The 25,542-nt window shown below is 47.5% G+C and overlaps 1 protein-coding gene and 1 long non-coding RNA gene across 3 annotated transcripts in view; one reads left to right on the plus strand and one right to left on the minus strand.

Moving 5' to 3' along the window:
* The window catches only part of PRDM16 (PR/SET domain 16), a 516,952-nt gene extending 513,615 nt beyond the window's left edge, over positions 1-3,337 (minus strand). The window contains exon 1 of the mRNA XM_053281292.1: positions 3,125-3,337. Coding sequence (XP_053137267.1) covers positions 3,125-3,161 — 37 coding nt within the window. The 5' untranslated portion in view covers positions 3,162-3,337. The remainder of the gene's footprint in view (positions 1-3,124) is intronic.
* On the plus strand, positions 3,323-12,643 carry LOC128338597 (uncharacterized). Of its 2 annotated transcripts, XR_008312662.1 has the most exons (5): positions 3,323-3,621; positions 3,780-3,963; positions 5,026-5,059; positions 5,929-6,014; positions 12,197-12,643. It is a non-coding gene; the product is annotated as an uncharacterized LOC128338597 (long non-coding RNA). The 2 variants fall into 2 exon arrangements; XR_008312661.1 differs by lacking the exon at positions 5,929-6,014.
* Positions 12,644-25,542: the final 12,899 nt, after the last annotated feature.

A 25,542-nucleotide genomic window follows, 5' to 3' on the forward strand; every position in this document is an offset into this window, starting at 1 on the left:
AAGAAAGAAAGAAAGAAAGAAAGAAAGAAAGAAAGAAAGAAAGAAAGAAAGAAAGAAAGAAAGGAAGGAAGGAAGGAAGGAAGGAAGGAAGGGCTAAATTCTCTTACATCTATTTATCCTGGAATGATACAGAGACTGAAGGCACCTGGGACCTTGTCAATTTATATCTTCGTGTGTGTATGTACACACACACACACACACACACACACATCTCAGGCGGTATATTAAAATGATAAATAATAAATATTAAATTTCGCCTAATAAAGAACTCATTGCGTGCGGCTAGAGGACGCCCCGCTTGCCTTCCGAACTGGTTAAATCACGTTAGTTAAGGCTCGAATTTTTAAAGAGAGAGATAATTGCCTTCAATATTTAAGACCGTGCATAACTCTTGCCACGGTGGGAGCGATCCCGTGAAAACATGCCGAGGAGGAGGAGGGGGTGGCAGCTTGGATCCTTCTGTTTATTGAAAAAGTATAGTATTAATTGCAGAGAAACTTCCCCTCTAATCGCTTTAGCCGGCCGCTGACAAGACCGAGGTTATAAGTGGGGTGGAAAGACAGAGGCACGCAGGGCGCTGGTGGCGGGTCGCGTCTGCAGCTCAGCTACGCCTCGGCCATTTCTTGGGTCTCCTAAGGAGTGGAGATCTCAAGGCAGGATTCTTTTCTGGAGCAAATTGCAGGGCCCGCCAGAAAGCGATTCCCTTTTCAGACTAAAAAGATCCACAGCTCCCGATTTGTGTGTGTGTGTGTGTGTGTGTGTGTGTGTGTGTGTGTGTGTGTGTGTGTGTGTTTTAAACACCCAGAAAGGTTTCTTTTCTTTTTAGCCTTGGCAGCTACAAAAACAGAGAGACGATTCGAGCCGGGAAATACGGCGCGAACTTAGCTAGCCGGATCCCGAAGTAACGAACGCATGAATTGTCCCCTTTGCTAAGCAGGGTCTGCCCTGGTTTGCATTTGCATGGGAGCCTACACGTGAGCCTTGTAAGAGATTCTCCTTCGCCGCTGCCAATCTGCGTAGGCAATACTGAGCTAGATGGACAAATGGTCCGACTCAGTATATGGCAGCTTCCTAGCGCCGGGTGGATAAAAAATAAGGATACCTGTACTGTATATTAAATTATGACTGCGATCTCTGCCTTGCAAACACTGATCCCCATAAAGTATAGTTATTCCCTCGTTTCCCTTGTTTTCTGACTCTGATCTCGGGTAAATTCGAAGTCTGGGGAGTTCCCTGTAGGCGCGCTGAGGACCACGCGCGATCTTGAACCCCAGATCCTCTTGGCTTTGAATAAGCCCAAAGGGATCCGGAATGAGGGACCTGAATCATTAAACCTGCCTCACTCCAATGGCGTGTTGATCGTTTCCAGGGGGCGGGGAGTAATTGCAGGAGAACCACAATCGACCAAAATCCAGGCGAGAAGAGGTGTTTAAAAGGGTCTGTCAGGGGACCGAACCACCTGATCCTTGCAAGTTCCAGAATCCAGATCCTGGTTCTCACCCATCTCCAAGCTCTGTAATCTTTGGAAATCGCATTGAAAACAACGAAGACTTTACTACTACCAAGACAGGCCGCAACGCTTTGCACACTTTCTTGGGAGAAAGCGGCATTGGTTTTTACTTCCGTGTCAACACATATCTAAGACTGCGCTGTGTATTTGGGATTAAATCGCCAGCCCTGTTAATCGCCCTTACCTGGACCTTACTCTGCCGCATTTACAGGTATTCTAAACCTGACGGCGGCTGGCCCAAATTCCTAGGGTCCAGTTTTAACCGGGAATGAACGAGGAAAGAGCGCATGTCCAAAAATAATAAATTTTAAATGGCAACAATTATAAAAGAGAGGACACCTCTCCACTCCAGCAAGAGACAACCATGCAAAAAGTAGGTGCATACAGGAGGGCGGTGGGGGGGGGGAGAGAAGCATAGACCAGAAACAAGGTCTACAAGAATAAACCTGAAAATATTGTTTTGCATCAGGACTTTAAGGGGGGGGCGGCTAAAGAGCACATCAACAGGCCAGTTGGCAGACACCCCGTCTCGGGTCTTGCTACACCCCCGACTCCTTCCTCGACCCACCCACTCCTCCCTGGTGCCCCTTCTTAACATCTCACTCGCTAGCCACCGCGGACAAGGTGGGAGAAAGCTGGAGTCAGAAGTCAGACACGGCAGGGGGAGATGAGATCAACTTTGCTTCCCTTTTTGCCACAGTTTGCTATTTGCTCCCCCCCCCAATAGTTTGTAATCCCCCTCCCCTCAAATAATGTGCAATGTCCACACACCCCTACCAATAGTTTGCAATTTGCTTCCCCCCCCCCCCGTAGTTTGCAATTTGCTTTTTTTTCCCGCCCCCAGGGAAGAACTGGGGGTCGAGCAAAGGGCCGCGCGCAGATCGACCCAAACCAGCCCCCACGGCCGGCTCCCGAAGGCATCCACGCCGCAGCGCGTCAGTTTCCCCGCCAGCGCCCGAGGTCCACGTTGGCTCCCAGTTTCTCGGCCCCATTCAATCTCCCTTCTTCGCGTGGATGGGCTCGCCGCCCCCCCCCCCCCGCCTTCCGCCACTCTCTCAGCCTCCATCTAGGGAAGCGGGCCTGCTAGCCGCGAGTCTCTAGCGCCCACTATTTCAAAAGCCAGGAATTAAAAGATTGCACAAGAACTTGGAAAGGACTCGGGGAAAAGGGGGAGAGCGAGAGCGAGAGAGCGCGAGCAGAGGGAGAGGGGAGAAAAGTTGGTGGCTTCAACTTCGCAGCTAACTTTCGCCTCTCGCCTCCCCCCCCCCTACCATCCCCACACCCCCGCCGCCCCAGCCAGCCACGATCGCCTCCAGATCCGCAGAGGAGCGCGCCCCACCGATCGCGGGTGCGGAGAAGGAGAAGAAGCACAGCCAAAAAAAAAAAAAAGACGGCAGGCAGCCCGGATCGGCGCCGGCGGCGGCCCGGCGGCCCTCTCCGCCTGCCTCTCGCCCAGACGGCTCATCCCCGGCGCGGCCAGGCAGGGACAGCCCCGGAGACGATTCTGCGCCTCGCCCCCCCCCCCCCCGCGCGCTCCTCCGGGCTCCCCCCTCCCCTCCTCGCCAGATCTCCCCCCTCGCCCGCCCGCCCGCCCCCCAGCGGGAAGGGACCTACTTTTGGGCAGTTTCCTCGCTCGCGCCTTGGATCTCATCTTGACGGCGGAGTGGAGCCCTCCTTGAACCCGCAGCAGCTCTGCCGCGCTATCTTCATCTCCCGAGCATTGTCAGTTCGGACACCTTCGCACATGCGCACAGAGCCTTCAATCTGACACCCGCTCAGGGGCCAAAAACTTTCCTATGGTGTTCATCGCCATCAGGGCTGGGGTTGGGTGTGTGTATGTGTGTCTGTGTGCGCGCCTCTGTGTGTGTGGGGTGGTTTCTCTCCCCCCCCTTCTCCCTCCCCTGGTCCTCTCCTCTTCTTCAAATCACTTATCTCCCCCCACCTTCTCCGCTCTGAGCACCATCCCAGCTTTCCTGCTTCCCCCCCCCTCCCCGCGCGCTTTCCCCTGATCTGCCCCTTTAAGAAAAAGCGACCTTTCTGTCCTCCTAACCCTTTCCACGCTGCTTCCCTTCCCCAGTGGACAATATGCAAAGATGACCATCCTCAGAGAGGTGACTTTGACATTCTTCTTTTGTTTCTCGTCGGGGTGAGGATTTTTTTTTTAAGCGGGGGGGGGCGTAATTGCGCGCACGCGGGGGTGTTTCCTAATTGCTTAATTGCATGCCGCACTTCACAGCTCTAATTGCATTTTTTGTCTCTCTCCTCCAAGTTACGACGGGCGTTAACTTGAAGTTAGTTCCCTCCTTCCCCTTCCTCCGTCCCGATCCCTTGCATGCTTCCTCGCGAGTCAAGCCCCTACCTGCCGGCCCTTTCCAAGGAGCGGGGCCTGATCTTCTCCACCTTTTACTTGGAAAGCAGCAAGCCCCATTGATCGGGATGGGGCTCACCTCCAGGTAGGCATAGCGAGCGCTCGGCAGTCGGGCAAGCTGGGGGTCGGGGCGCCGTTTACTCAGGAGGAGAACCCAGCCATTTCCCAGGGGGGCTTACTCCCGAGTAAACTGTGCAGCCTTTCAAGAGCAGGCTCGATGCACGGGCAAGCTTGAAGCTTCCCTGCCCTTTGCGGGGGGGGGGGTTGATCGCTTTGAAACGCTGCTCCCAAATGAGCATGGATATACATCCCCTACACTTAATTGAATGTAAAAGGCGGTTGGTGGGAATGCTCAAAACCTCCTTCTCTCGTACACAAAACGACCTTCCGCTCCTAACCAGTGGTGCGCGGTCCGTCCTTGTAAAAACAAATTTCGTTCACAATAAAAAGTGCACGTTGTACCAGAGATCCTCAGTGCGGACAGGTTTCTTTCCCACCGGCTCGGTCCCCCTCGCTCCCGTCGGATGCGCCACGGTTGGGAGAACTCTGGTGGGGGCTCCCTCGGGCTACGATCCTCGCCGCCTTTACTCCAAAGTAAGCCTGGGCTGAGTTGCCCGGGACTTCTTCCCAAACGGACTGCAGCTTAAGCCCCTGCAACCCTCTGCCGGCCTGAGTCAACGGAGAGGACTTATTACTCCCAGGTAAGTTCCCGCAGGATCGCTGCCTTCCTTGGAAGCCAACGCCGTTTGAAATCCATGCCTAACAAACGACGCTGGCTTCATGCTTAGAATGGGAGTTTTTTTTCCAGCTCGACCTGAGTCTCTCTGCATGTTTACTCGGAAGTCAGCCTCCGCTGTGTTCAGGCTCTGTAGTCCTCGCCACTTTTTACCTCCCATTCTGGGGCAAATCTACTCCCAAGTAAGTGTGTATAGGATTTCAGTCCTCCCAGCTTCGAAATGTCCCCCTGCTAGCTGCCGATTTTGTTTCCCTCCTGCAATGTCACAGAAAATTAGCAGCCCTCGGCCCAGAGTACTTGGGAGTTCTCCTGCCTACTTTCTGTCTCGCTTCTCTGGTGCTTTTCTCTCCTAGCCCTACTAATTTTATAATGGACCTTCTTTTCACCCCACCTGGGCTTCACCTTTTACAGGTTCGGGGCAGTTGCTACCCAGGACATCCAGCGGGTAAGTATCGTTTTCGGGGTTTGCATGTTTAAAAAATAAAAACAGAGTTGATATTGAGCTGTCATTCCTGGAGGCAACTCTGATCTTCCCTGGGGATGAAGCTGATCTCTGGGGACCCCTGAGTTGATCAAGGATCCCTGAAGTTGAGAAAGGGGAGATAGAAGACCCAGAGAAAAAGAGAGCGCCGAACTGGGATATTTTATTTTTTATTAACAAGAAGTTGGAATTCAGGGAGGCCGATTTTAGAGGCTGGCGGAAAGAGAGTGAAAGGGTCGCTTTGGTTGGGATTAGCATGGAGGGGGAAAATCGTCCAGGAAAGGAAGATTGCTAGAAACCTTCCAGGAAACACAGAAGGTTTTAAGAAGGGGAGAGAAGAGGAAGAAATCCCACTCCAGAAAAAAGGGGGGGGGGGCGATTTCTGCAGGTGGAAGCTGAAAGAAGGAAAGGGTGAATCATACAAAGTTTGGGTCTGGAAATGGGCTGACACCCGCCCCCGTAAAAGTTTTAATTGTAGCGAAAACGTTCCTTAAAAAAAAAAAAAAAGTATTTACATTGGCCCCAATCCTGGCGCGGCGAGAAAAAGGTGGCGTTTAAACCCATTTTAATGATATTTCTCTCCAAGAAAAACACAAAAAGCACCTCTCTCTCTCTTCTTAAAGATCACCCCCCCCCCCGACCCGACCCTAAATCTGCGGAGAAAATCCTGCAAAAACGTTTTAACGAAACATAAAATCTGCACTTCCCACCTAAGATCCCGTTCCCCCCAGCTTTTAATTAATCGTTTCATTTAATTTAACCGGCTAATCAGTTGGCCGTTTAAAACAAATGGGTTCTTTACCAAATAATTCAGTTGTGTTTTTTTTTTAAAGAAATGTAAACTCGAATGTGCCAAGAAAATGTTTGAGAAATATTCAGAAGTACTGTGGGACTGAACACGAATTCGGGTTGGAAAACGGTGAGAGCGCAAAATTCAAGCTATGTTTCTAGTGTGCACATAACTTGCCAGCCAATGTGTATTCAGAGTCGGGAAACCAATGGATAGCCCACCCCACCGCTTAAGGGATGCAGATTTATTTAAAGACCCAAATGCTTTCTGAAGTTGTATCTCCATGTTAAGAACCAGTTGCTGTTCTTAATTCGCATTCCTTTTTAAAGCTGTTTCCTGGGAATAACCTTTCGTGGAGATGGATAGGACCTGAGAGGGTACAATCACTAGCAATAGGCTTCCTCGGGAGTTAGCCCCCACAGAATTCAAACAGGACTTACTTCTGAGTAAACTTGCAGAACATAGGGCTGCGAATGCTCCTGATTCGATCGAACCCATTTATCCCTACCGAGTGCAAGCGAAAATGGCATCCTTCACTCTAAATGTGTCAGAACTTGAAGCCCCACCCTAAATAAACGATTCACCAGTAGACCCCACAGGGATACATGGGATTTACTTCCGTGTAAACTGGCATAAGATTTTGGCCTTGGTAAAATAAAAAACAACAACAAGGGTTTTGTTGGTTTAATAAAACGACTAATTCTTGTTTGCCTGTTTTAGTAACATGAGCAGACAGGTCTCTGCCCCGGGGTGAGTACAGTCTTCGAAGCCCATATGTTTCAGATCGGAGTCTTTCAATTGAAATCCAGCCGAGGGCCGCGGATCGGGGCCCTTAAAGCAGCAGGAAAGGATTATAGTGGAAATACTAAACCGGAAGTAAGCCGGTTGATTTTTCAGTGGACCTTTCTTTTAAACAGGGCCCCGATCCTATGTACGCCAGCTCCGTGGGAAAGCTCCGTTTTGTTCAGGGAGACTTCCTTTTCCGAGTAAACCTTCAGAAGACCGGCCTGCAAATTAGCAGGCCAAAGCGAAGCAATTTTCTGCTTGGAAAGGAAAAAGCAGAAAGGGTCAGATCCGGGGAGAAAGAGAGGCGCCTCCTAGCCATTTACTCTGGAGTAAGAAAGCTATTCCAGTGGGATTTTACCTGCGTTTTCTCTGGTTTGCACCCCAGTCGGTGGGGGAAAGGGGAAACATTCCAGTCTATCAGCTGGGGGGGTAACTTGAGCGGGCCTTTAGATTCCACGCCCCCACTTTTTCAAACCCCCCCCTTTTTTAAAGGTCGAGTAACTCTCTCCGCCAAACAACGTCGCACACGCGCCCTGCGTTACTTGCAGTTCTCAAAGGTCTATTTCCTCCTGATCAGAGGATAGGATCCGCTCAGGTGTGTCGGTCGGCAGGCAAAGCTCCCCGGGCGGGGCGGGGCGGGGCCGGGCCGGGCCTGGGGAGGGGGGTTAGGGCCCCCTCTGGCAAGGGAGGAAATGGAGCAATTTGTAACTCTTTGGACAAGCTCACACAGCTGAGTTCTCCAAAACCGACCCAACTCACTTCCCACATCAGGCATCCCTGGACAGGCAAGAGGGTCCTGATCCCCCTCCTCCCCCGAAATAAGATGCCAACAACCTTACCCTGCATAGTGCAGTCTCGTGCGCATTTGAAAGGGAGCAAGCTTCACTGACCACCACCAGATCTTAATTCGGAGTAAAACTGAAGGGGGTTAAGTGTTGGGCTACAAACTCAAGTCCAGCTTACTTGAGAGGAAGCCCCCTTTAATTTAGTGGCTCTTTCCTCCAAGCAAACAAGCACAGGGCTGCCCTGGAAGCCGCCAACAGGCTACAGTCCTGGGTTCGAATTTTCGCCTCTGCCACCGACTCACCGGGCCGGCCTTGGGCGAGGCACGCTCAGTTCCAAGCGAGGTGCCAGGCCGTAAACCACTCACTGACCTACCCTAGAGGGCTGTTGTAAGGATGACGACAAGATCGTGAATGCCAAGTGTAGTGGAGACTCGGAGAGTGAATGCTTAGGGCCAAATCGCCACCTGGAATTTAAATTAGCGTTTCATAACAACAAGCTGCGTGCGTCTAAATTTAAACTCATGTTCCAGCAAGCAGAGGTCTATATACTATAGTGGGCCTGTGTTTTTGCTTTGATTGAGCCCTCCCCACTCGCCCCCCTACTCCTTTCTTGGAATGGTCCAGAATTGCTTGGGAAGTGTGTAAACGTATGTATAGTTAGAAACACATGCGTTCTTTTAAAAGATATGTAGAAATACCTATATATGCATCGCTAGAAACGCAGCCTCCTGTGCTCCGTGGAGCTGAAGCGGCAACTCTAAACGTACTTACTTGGGAAGAAGCCCCTTTTAAAAAAACAAAACACGGGAGCTTCCAAGCCACGCTTATAGCTGATCGTGCCCAGAGGGCCCGATTCTGTGCAAAGTTAAGCGCGTTTTTCTAGACTAGTTAACTTCCCAAAAAAAGGGGGGGGGGGGAGGCTACCTGGAAAACAACGCAAGTTTGCTTCTGAATAATTCTCAGGGGCAGAGGGTACAGATCCTTGCCCTGAGAAGCCCCTCCCATAATACGGGAAACACGCCCCCCCCCGTAATAGCCCACACCTGCCCCAGGTCTGCCTCCCTGCCTGCCTCCCTGCTCAAAAACAACCCCAAAAAAGTTAGCTGTTCTGTCTGAACCCCATCTCTGGGGGGTTACCTTGGAAAAGGTTGGAGGAGTCTTCTGCTGAGAAATAATTGAGGGGGAGGGGGGAAGGGGACCCTCAAAGGAAAAAGCAAAGGCTAGGATTATCCAACCAGCCCCTGGAGTAGCAGCCTTTAGATCCATCTTCAGGAGCGGATGTACCGTAGGTTGTATTTACGGCCAGGTGCGGCTCATTAAACTATCCCTCCAGCCAATGTTTCCACTGTGGTCATTTCGGGTGGGTGCAACTCCCCCTTCCCCATTCATCGCTTTTTCTAATCTAAAACAATTTTTTTTGGGGTGGGGTGGGGGAGATCTTTTATTATTATTCTAGGTAATTCTCTGTTTTATCAACAGCAAAGAACCTGGCAGAACGAGAGGCCCAGGAGGTTTAAAAGCTCCCTTGGCCCGATAACCTGACTTGTCCTCTTCTCACCTCCTTAAGGTTCATCTTTTTACTAGGAAGAGTCCCTTTGAGCAGGACAGCCGGGAGGAGGAAAAGAGAGTTTTCTCCGTTTTCTTTCGATTTCCAACCAAGAAGGAAATATTTCAGAGAGGGAGGTGGCTGCCAAGAGGAGGAAAGTGAGGGGGGAGGAGGAATAGATCTTTTCTCCCCAAGAATGGAGGGTTGCCAATTGTTGGAAGACGTCTTAATCCGAAACGTTCACTCGATTGGTAACCGTGTGGCCCCGATCCGCAAGCAGGGGGAGCCGAATACACTCAAATAGCTCAGTTTGCTGACTCAGAAGTAAGGCCCACTTAATTCAGTGGGGCCCAATCCCCAGAGAGCGTGCACAGACCTGAAGTTCTAAACCCCATACCCCATAAATCTACTCAGAGGGTGCGCCTAGGCAATTTTGGAAACTGGAACTAAAGGCTTTTCTAGCCCCCCACCACACCCACCCACAGTATTTTAAACACCTTTTTAATGGGACCACACCACCCGGGTTAGACTAAAAAGGACAAGAGCTAATCTAGGGGGTCTCCATGGGGCAAAACTGCAGCTTTACTCGAAAGTCGTGGCATAGCATAGGACTTACGTCCATGACCTGAAGTCAATTCGGTTCTAGTCGTGCCGTTCACAGTGTGAACGCTACCTATCGGAGATACCTTGTTTCGGCCCAACTGCCTCGAGGATCGCAGCTGGCAGGAAACACCAACAAAAATCCTTAGCGTTCCTCCTTACCTACCTGTAATTATTAGGTATTCAGAAATCACGAGTTTTCAACCAAATATCCCCCACCCACTTCAAAACAGCAAACCTGGTTGTCAGTTTTACAATATTGTGAATTATGAGTAGGAACAGCATAATAAGGGGACCGGGTAGTCACCTCTCTGCTTAGCCTTAAAAAAATATTGGTGGTTCCTTGCATGGTATGCCTGAATTGTGAAACTAGAAAGAACTAAGGCAAACCAGAAAGGACGAAGACCCCCTCTTTTAGGACCCCTCCCCGGCAGATCACACATTTCTTGCTCGTGGGTTTTGCATAGGAATTCCCGCGAGACGTGTCTCAGACAGGTGCACAAGACGATATAGGGAACTAGGGTCCATCTGGAGTGAAGGAATCTCAGAGCAATTGTATTGCCCCCCCCCCTCCAACTACAGATTTTATTTTATTTTTGGCGGGGGTGGGGGGCGTGTAGCCCGATCCTCTGCATGTCTGCTTAGAAGAAAGTATGTGTCTAACGATCCTTATTCCGGAAAGGTGCACAGAACTGAAATCTTAGACAGCGTTTCTCTCTTCTCATTAATAATTTTTCAAATTATTTAAGGTTTCGGGTTTTTTTAAAAAATCCCCTTTCCTTAATCTATAGGCATTTCCGTTCTATTTTTTTTTTAAAAAAAACTCTTTTAAAGAATTCACAACATGATATTTTCCTGAGAGGGTTCAATGAGGTTTAGCTAAGGGGGAGATAATGTAGGAACGCCCCCCTCTCTATTTATCAACCTCGCTTGTTTCCAATTAAGTTTTCTTTCCACTACCTTAACAACCACAGTTTAAAGGATTAATTAATCCGAATTATTTTCAGGATTATCCCCCACCCCGCGCGCCATTAAATGTATTCCCAAATGTCTTCAATCATGAGGACTAGCCACTTAAGTCTTTTTTTAAACTGACGGAGAACGTGGATTCTTATGCACCGTCTTAAGGATCGACGTTCACCCACAATAACAGTAATTCACTCACCTCAATATTTGCGGTGTTTCCATGAAGTGAGCTTCCAAGTTTCCCCTTTGGCACGTTGATTAGGGTTCGCCCCTACCAAAAAAGGAAGCTGTGGGTCACGATCCAACCAAAGCTAGTAACCTTGATGCCCCCTTAATTTGAGATAGCGCTTAGCTTTCCCAGTAAAATCTAGAATGCTTCAGGCATTTTACTTACCTACAAAGGAAGAGGTCTCTGAATTTAAGGTGACCCCCTGATTTCTAACATCAAAGAACTTGAGGGGTGGCTACCGTATGTACCCGAAACAAAGACAACTCTGAATTTAAGGCGACCCCCTTTAAAAAAGCAGAGGTTAAATATACGGGTTATAACTGTTTTTATTCGAAAAGAACAGGACTCTGAATTTAAGACGACCACCTGATTTCTAATATCAGAACTTTTTGGGGGAGGACTAGTCTTGGATTCAGGTAAATACAGTAGGCACATTTACCATCAGTAAGTTCCACTGAACACAATGGAACTTACTTCCGAGTAAACAGGGATATACTGTAAAGGTAGGAGAATTACTTTGCAATGTACCTCATTAACTACAGGGAGACCCTGCCTTAAAAAAAAAAAAAAGTAAAGGAAATTTAAAGGAAAGAGGCCACGATTCCCAAAACGTAGCCACCCTTTCCCCTCAGTCAGCGCCAAGTTCTCATAAGTTGCAATTTCCTACACTAATTTAGTACGAGTCAAGCGCCAGTTAATTCCAGTGAGGTCTACTTGTGAGTAGAACTATAAAACGGCCTATATTCCGGCGTCACCCTCCCCAAATGTTTACCCAGAAGTAAATCTGAATAGGCTCCTTACTGCAAGTATATATACTTCCTCGGGAGTAAATCCCACTGAGTTCAAGAGGTATTTATTTATTTAGGGAAAATATGCATCGAATTCCAAACTCTGGGAAGGCGTTCCTTCAATTCTCTCGACTACCACATTAAACTCTTTTTTTTTTTTTTTAAAGAACTTAAAAAAAAAATTAACACGTTTGTGATCACTGGACATCCACTTTCTTAGAATTACTCTCGTTTAACAGCGTTGGCATTTTATAAATTGGAGATCTTTGGAGAAGGGAGGGGGGATGCTAAACAACTTTCTCTTTTTGGCGGATCTGATAGGACAAAACACTTGATACCAATACAACGATTTGCGAGGAGAGATTATTCGAAAAAGACCTTTTATGTTGTTGGTTGTTTTTTGGGTTTTTGTGGGTTTTTTTTTTGGAAAAATTCACTTGACACCCAATTCCCCTGCAGATCTTATTTTTGAGACACAAACACCTGTTTAGTGATAAGCCAAGGAGGAAACGCACCTACGTTTCTTTTGTAAACTGGAATCCCTCACCAAAGAATCTTTCAGGCCAACAGGGTTGAACAACATTCTCCTGTTCACCCTCATCTTTATGCAGGTACAAGACGGCTGAAGGCAGGAGAAAGGAAAAATGGCCAACGAAGGCTGAAAATGGAATAACCAGTTATTGGATGATTTCAACTTCCCCCGCAAAGATCGTGCCTGTTAAATCAGCTTGGCTCCTTTTCGCGTCGTACATTTCTCTTGTTCTTAAGAAGAAGGAGCTTTTATACAGGAAGCTCCCCGGGGCAGGGACCCTGCCTCCTTTTCCCTTCATGTATTCCGCCTGATCCTAAGAAGAGGGTTCCTTTCTAGAAAGTTCTTCGGGGCAGGGAACCTATCATTTGAATTCCGTGCACCCATATTGTAAAGGAAAACCTAAACGTTGTAAATAAATATACAACATTTATCTTTCTCTGTAAAGGGCACTGAACGTCGATGGCCTGATACTAATTGTTGTTCACGATCTTTGGGACAATTAAACACTTTTTGAGACCAAAATAAATTCTGCAAATTATGGATTTCACACCAATTAGGGAACCAAAGATTAGCATTCGCCTTTCTAATTGCAGGTTACACCGATTTTTTTGACCACAGCAATAAAAAAATAAAATAAGAATAATTAGATGTGCGTTAGGAATGTGGGAAAGAAATCAAAATAGTGTGACATATCAAGAAGAGATGGAAATGTCAAAGCTGTTTCGTTGTTTCCATAACTTCTGTAATTCCATTACAGACATTCTCTGCCCTAGTGGGCACGATCCATCCAAAGTGAAGTACTTTCCCGGCTGTAACTCTTCCTGCTTACTTGAGAGTTCAAGCCATTGAATAAGTGGGATTTATTGCGGAGGGAACATGAAAATAGGTGATCTGATCAGATCAGATCCTTTATTATGGTCATTGAGAAAAGGTATAACGATTAAATTATATATACTGCAGATACCAGAATGGTTGACCTGTTACTTGAGAGGAAGTTTCACTCACACCAGTGGGGTTTCCTTTCGAGTTAAACCTGCTGGGGGCTGTCCCTTTCCTTGAACTCAGCGGAATTTACTCCCGAGTAAGCATGGCTAGAATTGGTTTGGAGCAGGGAAGGAGAATCGCTTAATCTCGCCCTTTGAAATCGACGAGACCCAAAGGTGTTTGAAAAGTGGATCGGGCCCTTTATGTATTAATACACAACAGTTGTTTATGTATTAATACACAACACTTTATGTATTAATACACAACAGTATTAATACATAATTAATATACCTTACTGCTATGTATTAATTAATAACACAACAGGATTGGTAACCAAGATGAAAGAGAGAAAAGGGGTGAGCAATAGCAGCGTGGTGGATAAATCACCTTTAGAATAAAAGAAAATCCTTTTTTAAAGATCTGGTTTCCGTTTCAAAGGGGCTTCGCTTTCATCCAATAAAACCGTAAGGGCACGGATGTGGAGTGCTTTTGAACGCCCTCAGACGGTTATTTATTATTGTTACTCATAATAATAAGAGCTGAGTTATACGCCGTTTCACATGCGTGCAGGGTTTTTTTGGGGGGGGAGGAGGAGGAGGGGAGGTGTTTTGCTTGCTGTTTATTGGAAGACCAACCTGGCTGCAAAGAGCAAAACCAGAGGCAAAAACAATATGACAGCAATTGTATATCCCTGTGGGTTGAGAGAGAAAAACAACCACCCTGAATTTGCTGGAGGAATTGATCTCCAAAGAACAACACACACACACCTCTTTAAATAAGAGATGCAGCAGGTTGAAACTAGATTGCAATCCACTTTGTGTAAACGGCTCCTTCAAAAGGGAGATAGTCCAAATAAGTAAATAAAATTCAGCACTGGGCTAAGAGATCATTGGGAGTTAATTAACACCCCCCCCCAAAAAAAAGGGAAAGGAAAGGAAAAGGAAAGAAAGGCAGAACAGACGGGAGGAAACTCCTTCAGTGGGTGAACATGTTTCCATTCAAAGCAGGAGCCGGGATGAAGCGGAGTCTGGGACAAGAGGCGTTGAGATTTCCATGGCTAATCCTGAAATTGTTTGGATTTTTTTTTTTAAGGTCAAAACAAACCAAGAACTCGCCAAAATTGGCTGCGATTTTTAAAACTCTTTAAAGAGTTAAAGTAAATTCTCTTAGAAGTTTGTACAGCCACAGTTAGGACCCCTCGCTTCCTCCTCACGACCTCACCCCTAAATGAATGGGGTGTGAATAAAGCCTAATGGGGTTGATGAATAGGGTGAATAAACCATAAATGCATTTAATTAAGCTATATTAATTTAAACGGGCTGAGAATTGATTCCAAACGTTTTCTTTCTTTCTTTCTTTCTTTCTTTCTTTCTTTCTTTCTTTCTTTCTTTCTTTCTTCCCCAGTTAGCTTGGGTGCAGCTGAAAGGGGAGGAAGATTTTTTTTGTGCCCAAAGAGAGGACAAGCTGACTGTCTGGGCCATGATCGCTTCCTCCAAAGTCAATTGGTGAATTCGAGCTATGCATTTCCCCCTCCTCAAATGCCCCCCCCCCAAGTGAAAGTGTTAGGAGGATTATGTGTGCGCGCGCCCCATCCTCCAAAAGAATAATTAAATGCCCCCAATCGGGATTCGAAAGCCCCAAATCCCGTCCTATGATCCTGTCGGGTCGGTTTGCAAGCATTCCTTTATTTTGTTGGTGCACAAAATTGGGGTGATGTTTATTAACTGGAGCGGATGATGTTTATTAACTGGTTTATTAAATGTTCATTAATATGTTTATTAAACAATTATGTTTATTAACTGGAGCGGAGAAGCGCAAAAAATTACAGGCTCTTAAAGAGTGACTAAAAAACCTCACACACACGTCGGCTCTGGACAGAAGAACAGTTCGAAATGAAATAAGACTCATTGGCAAAAGATCCCACTCGACCCAATTGCTCTCTTGTGGGATTTGGAAAGGGCGCGCCAGGATCGGTCCTTTAATTACAATTTGAAGGGACGCAGAGAAAGGTGGATTCCGTAACAGAGGCGCTACTTCCCCCATATGGCGTAAAAGCCAGCCGGCATTTCTTGAAAAGACATTTTAAAGACAAACACCAAATCAAATAAAATCAGAGATTTTAACCTGAGTGGGACACGTTTTCTCTTCCTCCTAAAAAATACTTGGGGGAAAAAAAAAGGTACGTTCCAACAGATGGCTGTTAAACATGTTTCCTCAGAAGGGGTCCTCGAAACCTACTTCCGAGGAAACCTGTCTAGGATGGCAGCCTAAATCGTATCATACGATTTTGCAGTAAGACGCGGCCGCGGTTCTTTTTGATAAGAGGGTGACATATCCCCCCTCCGTTTATAAATAACAAGGAGAGGGGAATCCTTCCTCCCGAGGAGACCACTTGCAAGCCACGCCATTGCCTGCGGATGGCCGCAGAGGGCAGTTTCAAAAGGTTTTCAAACGGGAGTCTCTCTCTGGAGGAAATGTGAATAGGATTGCAGGCTATTTGCTCCCGAGGAATCCCCAAGTGGGAGCCGCTGGCCCCGGGACTGCAGCCTGACCGTGCAATAACCCTAGACAGGCCTCCTCAGGAGTAAATCCTGCTGGAGAGTGACTCTCTGATGCAGAGAAATGCTGCAGAACTGACAGCCTCCAAAGAAAGAAAACGACAGAAACGAAAAAGAGCAGGAGGATGGATGAATGAATGTGTGCAGGCTGAAGGGGTCCCAAGAGAGCAATTACTCCCAAAGGCGAGTTATTAAAACAAAGAGGCGGCGGGCCTCTTTTAATTCGGATTAACACCTCCCGCCAACAAGCTGCGATGGAATTCGAACTTGATTCCTGTCCAGGGATATTCTCTCTCTCTCTCTCTCTCTCTCCTTCTTGTTCCAGGGGCAAAGTCGCGGGCTAGCCATCACCCTGACGTCGGATCGGGCCCTTTTCTGGCTAATTTCTTTCTCCCCCCCCCCAGGCCCCCTGTAATTTCCATCTCCCCCCAGTTTGGTTTGTTCTCCCTCGGCCTGGTTACGCCTGTATAATTATTAGCCCTTAATTGGGTTCAAGACCTTTTTCTCCAGCGGTGGGAAAAAGGACGGGGTGGGGTGGGGGAATCGGTGACCGAAGGACTCCCCAGAAGAGGCTGAAAGCAGCCGCTGGGGGGGCGCGGGGAGGGGGGGCGTGGGGAGAGAAAAATAAGAAATCAAAAGGTATCCCGAGGTTGGCTATGCACTGGCACGAGCGTTGTTTCCCCTGGAGGGCAAAGGAAAGACATTAAGGGCAGGGGAAAATCATTAAGGGGCGGGCGGGGTGGGGCGGGGAGATAGCGATTTGAAATTAAGGCAAGATTTCTTTCCAAGGGACGGGATTTCCTCGCCAGCCGGCGACGGTGCCAGGCGCTGACTGGAACGATCTGGCTGGAGGGCAGGAGGAGGAACTTGAAAAGCGAGTTCACTTTAAGAGGAAGGGGTGTGTGTAGCGGGTGGGGGGAGAATGGGGCTGACTTTGTGGAAGGGGGGGCTCTTCACTGCAAGCTCTCCCCCCCCCGCCAAGAAAAACCACGCACACCCCCAAGTCCATCTGGAGCCAAGCTAAGAAGCCCATAAGATCACAAGGATCTGTTATCCCCTTAATAATAAGCATGTGGTGTTCCTACGGAGAGTGTTTGTGTATACTGCTTTTCAGCAGGCAACATGTTTTCACAGCGGTGGGCAGAGCAATAGGAAGGAGAAAGTAGTTCCCTGCCTGCAAGGAGCTTACAATCAGGAAAGGAACTCAAGGTAGATGTTGGGGACAGGCTCTGGGGAAGATGCTAGACTGAGCTGAATGGGGGCAGTTAGGGACACGGGAAGCTGCCCTAGAACGAGTCAGACCACTGGTCCATCTAGCTCAGTGTTGTCTACACTGACTGGCAGTGGCTTCTCCAAGGTCACAGGCAGGAATCTCTCTCTCTCTCTCTGCCCTAGCTGGAGATGCTGCCAGAGAGAGAACCTTCTGTATGCCAAGCCAGGGTTTCTTAACCTTGGGCCCCCAGATGTGGTTGGACTACAACTCCCAGAATCCTCAGCTGCAATGGCTTTTGCTCGGGGGTTATGGGAGTTGTAGTCCAACCACATCTGGGGGCCCAAGGTTAAGAAACCCAGTGCTAAGCTGATGCTCTTCCATTGAGTGGCAGCACCATCCCTTCGTCATACGAACATAGGACGCTGCCTTGTGCCAAGTCAGATTCTCTTGGACCATCTAGCTCAGTAATGCGTCTGCTCTGACGGGCAGCAGTTCTCCAAGGTTTTGGTCAGGAGTCTTTCCCAGGCCTACCTGGAGATGCTGCCAGGGAGTGAACCCGGGATGGTCTGCATGTAAAGCAGATGCATTCCTCCTGAGTTATGGCCCTGTTCCCAACATAGAAAGCTGCCTTATAACAAGTCAGACCCTTGGTCCATCTATCTCAGGGATGTGGGACCTTTTGCCACATTGCCATCTCCTACCGCGAACCACAGCACTCTCATGGAGTCACCCATCCAAATGCAAAACCAGGGTGGGCCCTGCTTAGTGAAGGGGACAATTCGTACTCGCTCCCGCAAGACCAGCTCTCTTTCCCCCCTGTCCCCCCACCGCTGCTACATATAAGTGAGCTCCTCATTTTGAAAGGTGGCTCCTTGCCCAGTTACCAGGGGTGATGCCCGGACTGTGTGCACGAGAGGGCCTGACGATGGTTCCCTGCCCCAAAGGGGATGCAATCTGCAAAGGACAGATCTTGGCAACAGCGACTGGGAAAAGATGCCTTGCTGGACTGGAAAGGGGCAGTTCCTCTCCTTATGCTTAACATAATAGAAAATATAACAGGCTTTTCAGTCCGCTTGAAAAGATGTCCCCTGGGCCATTGCAGTGATTAGGGGTTAGATGGTGCCTCCTTGCTTTGAGAGAGTGGCACATATCTCCACTGGATTCCCCTGAGGGGATGGGGCTGCTCTGGGAAGAGCATCTGCATACAGAGGGTCCCAAGTTCCCACCCTGGCAGCATCTCCAAGATAGGGCTGAAAGAGACCCCTGCCTGCAACTTTGGAGAAGCTGCTGCCAGTTTGTGTAGACAATACTGAGTTAGATGGACCAAGGGTCTGACTCAGTATATGGCAGCTTTCTACATTCCTATGCCAAACTGCATATTTTGTGTGTGTGGAAGAGTGGTATGTAATTATTTTAATTAATCATCATCAACATTAATACTCCCAAGTGCTTCTTTAAACAACGACAGCTTGCCTGAAGGGAGGGAGAAAGGGGCGAGGATGCCCGCATTTTACAGCTAGGGAGACACCACCAAAAAGGCCACACATCTGATAGCAACCCACTGCATGGCAAATAGCAGGAAATCAGGGTTTATGATGCGTTCTGAAGCGAGTTCATATGTGCAGCGTCATTCCAAATTTCACTTCTATAGGGAGCAGGTGAAATGGGGTCATAGTGTTGAATGTTCCTTGATTAGGAAAAACTCCCTGCATGTAGTGAACTGACATCTAAAAGAAAACAGGGAGTTATTTTCCCTGTTGGGGCAGTGAACTCCATGCAGCAAGCTTTCTCCATGGAGGAGGATTCCAAAGTATATGATCCCCCTCACCTTCAGTTTTAAGTGGTACAGCCCAGAATCCCACCACCTCACTTTGTGCAATCAAATATATTTTGATTCAAGCAGAACCTCTGAACGGCTTACTCCCTCACCATTAATAAATATGAAGGGGCCCGATTCACCATGCATGCTCTTCTAAGTTTCCGTGAGGCTTGTAAGAAAGAGATTGTTGGATCTGTCCTGTCTTTCCTCCTCTCTGCCAGCAGAGGTACATCTATCTATCTATCTGTCTATCGAGCACTAATATAGATCTGTGCAGTTCAAAGTACTTCACACACTTTATTTTTCTGCAGCCACTACCACAATCCTGTAAAGCAGGCAAGTATCATTACCCCCGTATTATGGATATGAGGCAGAAAACCACCTAGTAAGTTTGTGGCACAGGCAAGAAGAAACGTCCCAATTTGTAACTTGCAGCAGAAGCAGATACCTGTTTATTATTATTATTATTATTATTACATTTGTATCCCGCTCTTCCTCCAAGGAGCCCAGAGTGGTGTACTACATACTTAAGTTTCTCCTCACAACAACCCCTGTGAAGTAGGTTAGAGGCTGAGAGAGAAGTGACTGGCCCAGAGTCACCCAGCTAGTATCATGGCTGAATGGGGATTTGAACTCGGGTCTCCCCGGTCCTAGTCCAACACTCTAACCACTACACCACGCCGGCTCTCATAGGTAACCCCATTGCATTGTAGAGGCATAACACTGCAGCTTTAGAGGGCAATGCTAAGAATGTTTACTTGGAGTATATCTGAATTCCAAAGCTACAGTTCGAAAGCATTTACTAGGAAGCAAACCTCATAGAGCTCGTTGGAACTGATTTCTGTATCAGCTACATTTCTGTCCTGCCCTTCCTTGAAACACATGGAGGTTTTTCAGACAGCAGAGAAATAAAGAGAAATAACAAACAAATAAGATGGATCCCTGTCCCCAAAGGGCTCACATTCTAAAAAGAAACTTAAGACACACACCAGCAACAGTCACTGGAGGTCCTGTGCTGGGGGTGGATAGGGCCAGTTACTCTCCCCCTGCTAAATAAAGAGAATCACCACGGTAAAAGGTGCCTCTTTGCCCACGCAGTATGAGATAATGCCTTTCAGCTTCTTCCTATATTTCTGCTGCCTGATATAGGTGTTTCCCACAGTCTGGGAAACATGCCAGTGGGGATTTGAACCAGCAACCTCTTGCTCCCTAGGCAAATTGCTTCCCTGCTGAACCATTAGGTGGTTGCACATTGAGTGCCTATTGTGATATATAGTGATGTGGGCTTATGGATTAGGTATGCACATCAAAGGCAAACATCCTTTTGCTTTGTTTGTTTAAATTGCAGGGGTGGCGGGGTGCTGTTTGACCTGTGATGATAATCTTAACATCTGAGAAAATTATCCCATGTTTCACCCTGAAATTCCTCTTAGAATTTCCCTTTGGAAAAAATGTCAGCTCCCCCAACCCTAGAAATGTCTTGTGGTGCTTTAAAGGCCGGGTTACTTGAATGCATAGTCAGCCTGTGGAATTCTCTGCCACAAGATGTGGTGACAGCCAACAACCTGGATGGCTTTAAGTGGGGTCTGGATAACTTCATGGAGGAGAGGTCTATCAGAGGCTACTAGTCAGAGGGCTACAGGCCACCTCCAGCCTCCAAGGCAGGATGCCTCTGAGTACCAGTTGCAGGGGAGTAAAAGCAGGAGAGAGGGCATGCCTTCATCTCCTGCTTGGAGGCTTCCCAGTGGCATCTGGTGGGCCACTGTGGGAAACAGGATGCTGGACTAGATGGGCCTCCTTGGGCCTGATCCAGCAGGGCTGTTCTTATGTTCTTATGAACAGTAGCGATGTGAGATATTTTGGTGCCTGAAAGGAGCATAAAGTGCCAGCCCTTGCCCAGTTTCCGCACACACACACATACTGGCCCGCCCAGTCCCTTACCTGGCAACTTGGCGAGGCCGGTAGCAACGCTGCACTCAACTGGCTGCTCCTTCACTTCCATTGCATGCTCCTTTTCATGAAGAGGAAGAGGAGAAAGAAGCCGTGGCAGAATTGGGAGTTGCCGGAATGGCAGCAGGAATAGGAACATCAGAAGCTGCCATATACTGAGTCCGACCCTTGGTCCATCTAGCTCAGTATTGCCTGCACAGACTGGCAGCGGCTTCTCCCAGGTTGCAGGCAGGAATCTCTCTCTTGGCCCTCTCTTGGAAATGCTGCCCGGAGGGAACTTGGAACCTTCTGCTCTTTAGCCTCGACGTGGGCTCAAGATAGCTTTGCACCCCACAGGCCGCGGTGGCAGAAGTGTGTGGGTGAGCAAGCTGGGGAGCCCCTCAAAAAATTGCCCTCCACCCCCACAATTTGCCAGGAGCCACAGCTTGCACCACATCACTGCAAGGGAGGGCCAGCCCTCCTGCTTGGCTGTAGCAGGAGCCAGCCCTGAGTGGATGTGCCAGAAAAAACTCTGTGGAGCATTGAATCCATTGCTCTGGAAAACGATTCTCTGTGGCAAAAGGGTCTTCTTTGTGCCTCTGAGTAAACTTTGTAAAGAGGTTTGGAGGGGGTGGTGTTTGGTGGTGTTTCTAACTGTTTGGAGAGGCTGTGGCCCTCTCTTGGCAACCCAGGCCTTGCTGTTGCTAGGCAGCACACCTGAGGGCAGTGTTGCTAGGGAAGAGGCGTGGCCAAAAGGTACTGCCAGGGGTTGCTGATGGAGACCAAAGAGGCCCCAGAAAGAAGTTCAGGCTGCTGAACACAGGTGGCTAAGTTTGGTTGGGAGCGGGGAGACTGAGGATGAGAGGAAACGGAAGGAAGGAAGGAAGGAAGGTGCAGATAAAAGAGAGAGAAAGAGAGATGTGCAAAGGAAGGAAGGTGCAAAGAAAGAAAGAAAGAAAGAAAGAAAGAAAGAAAGAAAGAAAGAAGTCTGAATAAAGGTGCAGAATATATATACAGTATATATATATATATATAGAGAGAGAGAGATGTGCAAAGGAAGGAAGGTGCAAAGAAAGAAAGAAAGAAAGAAAAAGAAAGAAAGAAAGAAGTCTGAAGAAAGGTGCAGAATATATATATTCTGAATAAAGGTGCAGAATATATATATATAGAGAGAGAGAGAGAGAGATGTGCAAAGGAGGAAGGTGCAGAGAAGGAAAGAAGAGAAGAAAGAAAAAAAGAAAAAGAAAGATGTCTGAAGGAAGGTAAAGAAAAAGAGAGAGAGAAAGAGAGAGAAAGAAAAGGTGTCGGAAGGAAGGAACGAAGAGAAATTGGTAAGAGAGAGAAAGAAAAAGATGTCCAGAGGAAGGAAGGAAGGAAGGAAGGAAGGAAGATGTTCAGAGGAAGGAAGGAAAAGGAAAGTGCAATGGGGGGAGCACAGAAGAGAAAGTGAGAAAGAAAGATGTGCAGAGGAAGGGAGAAAGAAAGAGAGAATGAGAGAGAGGATGGAATTGCAGCTGCCTTCTGCCTGAATATATATTTGTTGGGTCCAACCAACAAAGAAATCTGCAGCATTAACAGAGCTAATTTGCAGCCAGGTAGATCAGCGTGGGGAAGACTTCGCTGGGCTTGTGAGCTGGTAAGGGGATGAAGGACCCAGCTCAAACTTTGCCCTGGACACGGCCTTCATGAAAGGACCTCCAAGCCTGTTCCTAGGCATGAGGGACCACTGGGGAGGAGACAGTCTAGAGAAAGCGGCCATTTGGGTTATTTAAGAGTGGCTGAAGTCACGGTCCCAGCCCTGGAGTGCACCGCTCTGCCCCCCAGCTGTTGTTGGATAATAACTTCCATCCTCCCTCATGACTGGCCACAGTGGCCAGGGATGATGGGAACTGTAGTCCAGCCCAAAAACTAGGTGTACCAGGATCTGAAATACCAATGAAGACACCACACAAAAACAGATCCATCTACCGATACCACTGGGTCTCTATACTGGTTATTTGGGATTATTATTTATTTATGTATTTATCTCTTCTATGTGCCTGGATAAATGCTTCATGTTCAAATGTTATCTGTTATGTTTACATGTATATTGCAATACAGTTGTTCTTAGACAGGATCAATATTACTGGAGGATTTGCTTTCATAGAGATTAACTATTAGTATTGGGAGGTGGGTCTGTTTTGGGGGGAACTGTAGTCTCACACAATCTGGAGAAGGTCTGAAGCCTTGTTCTAGCCATGGCTTCTTTGCAATGGGCCTTGACGTATCTTTGAGGTCGGCATCTTTATTCTGCATCTTGTTATTCTAAAAGGTACATTTGCAAAATAAAACTCCATGCTGTCCAGTTGAAAATACAACTTGTCTCTTTGGTTCTTTCCTACGCCTATCCCATTGAATGTGGGGAGGGGAGTTTAAAGGGGTGATTCAGAGATCAAGAATAGTTGGGGACAGAAAGATTGTAAACAGAAGGGGGTTATTTTAGAAAGGAACCTCTGCAGATAGCTGATGTGGTGAGACCCATAAGGGGATGCCATGACCCCACTTTGACAGATGTAGCAGTCTCCAAGGAAAGTGTCTCTCTCTCACACATATGCACTAAGGCCGCATTCGCACATAACGTGAAACTGGAGGTCGCTGGACCAGTGGTTTCAATTTGAAACCATGAATCACATCACAGACTTTCATCCAACCATGGTCCGGCAACCTCCGGTTTCAGGACAGGGGAGCCCCTCCCACTTCCTGGTCCTCCAAGGCTCCCAGCAAGCTCCATAGCACTCGTGTGGCCAGACCGTGGGCAAGGCGTCAACACATCACCAGAGTGGCTGCCATTGGCCACAATCTTAAAGGGGGCGCCCCAAGACTGATCATACCTTTTTGGAACAGTTCCTTCCTTCCTTCCTTCCTTCCTTCCTTCCTTCCTTCCTTCCTTCCTTCCTTCCTTCCTTCCTTCCTTCCTTCCTTCCTTCTTTCTCCATTCACCCCTCCCTTTCTTCTTCCTTCCTTTCTTCTTCCTCCCTTGCTATTCTTTCTTTCTTTCTCTCTCTCTCTCTCTCTCTCTCTTCCTTCCTTCCTTCCTTCCTTCCTTCCTTCCTTCCTTCTCCACCCATCCATTTATTTTTATTTGTTCATGCATTTCTCTCTCTCTCTTTCTCTTAATCCTTCCTTCCTTCCTTCCTTCCTTCCTTCCTTCCTTCCTTCCTTCCTTCCTTCCTTCCTTCCTTCTCCATTCACCCCTCCCTTTCTTCTCCCTCCCTTGCTATTCTTTCTTTCTTTCTTTCTTTCTTTCTTTCTTTCTTTCTTTCTTTCTTTCTTTCTTTCTTTCTTTCTCTCTCTCTCTCTCTCTCTCTCTCTCTCTCTCTCTCTCTCTCCCCCATTTCTTTCCCTCTTGCTTGCTTTCTACATCCCCATCTCTCTTTCTTGCAAGCAGAAGTGCAGAAGATGGGGTGGGTTGGGGTGAGCCCCTGATTAACTCCCCTTGCTTCCAAGGTGAACAGAGCAAGACCCTGATGGGTTGGCAACATATTTTATTCATTTAGGGCACAATGAAACTTTCAAACGCCAGCCGGTTTGAGGCATAATTCAAGAGAGGTGGGGGAAGAACTTATGGGGTGTGAGGTGATTTTGCAGTAAGCTCCGATTCACATGGGGGGTGGTGTAGCAGACATGGGAGTGGGGAGGGGGGAATATGGGCACAGAGAACATACTCCTGAGGCTTCCCTGAGAAACTAACATTTGTGCATGAATGTGTGAAAGACTGAAGAAATAAAGGCCATTTTCCCCTTGAAGAGATTTTTTTTTTAAATTTATTTTAGAAGTCCTTATAAATTATAAATTTCAAATTACATTTTAAAAAAAATCTTCCTAAATAAATATAGTCAACTTTGATGAGGCCATGGGATGGGACTAATTTACTCTTTTCTCAGTGCTCCAAAGTAGCTCTTCTTAAGTCAAGGTAATCATTACAAAAAAGGTGGTTTCCATATTAAATTCCCTAGCTCCTTCTCTCTCCTCCTCATATGATCTTCATATATTTAAATCTGCATTCACATCTAATTAATTAATTTAAATTTTTTAAATTAATTAATTAAATTTAAAAAATTTGCTCTTCCTCCTCCCTTGATATTTTGGCATGATGGAATTAACTATGCAATATAGTTCACATGTGAAGCAGGACAAGAGATCTAGACAGTAGCAGGTCATGCTTGAAAACTGCAGTGCATTAAAATCATTTTAAGATTACTACTGTTGTGTTTGTATTTCAGGTTCCAAAGCTCAGGGAATAAAGTCCCCTTTGCCAGGAAGACGTTTTTCTGTGGCTTGTCTTCTCTTCCTGGTATATAATGTGTTGATCTGGACATAAGTCAAGACCGCAGTCTAATGCATATGTAACTGGGGTAAACCCCATAGGCTTCGATAGGGACTTACTCTTATGTAAACATTCCTAGGATTGGGCAGTTCAGCTGCAATTCTGTGCACAGTTACTTGGGAGTAAATCTCATTGAATTCACTTAGACACATAGGGATATAGGAAGCTGCCTTATACTGAGTCCCTTTCCAGCAGCCATTGCGCTCATCCTTACCCTCACCTCACACCTATTTGCATGCCCAGCACCCAACACATCTCACTAAGGGAAGTAACCCAAACTGCCAGGAACATAGGAAGCTGCCTTATACTGAGTTAGACCCCTGGTCCATCTAACTCCGTACTGTCTACACAGACTGGCAGCAGCTTCTCCAAGGTTGCAGGCAGGAGTCGCTCTCAGCCCTATCTATGCTGCCAGGGAGGGGACTTGGTACTTTCTGCGAGCCAGCATGCAGATGTCCTTCCCAGAGCAGCTCCATCCCCTAAGGGGCATATCTTCCAGGGCTCACCTATGTAGTCTCCCATCCACATGCAAACCAGGGTGGACCCTGCTTAGCAA

The sequence above is a fragment of the Hemicordylus capensis genome, chromosome 16 (genome assembly GCF_027244095.1).
Source record: "Hemicordylus capensis ecotype Gifberg chromosome 16, rHemCap1.1.pri, whole genome shotgun sequence".
In the NCBI taxonomy this organism is placed as follows: Eukaryota; Metazoa; Chordata; class Lepidosauria; order Squamata; family Cordylidae; genus Hemicordylus; species Hemicordylus capensis.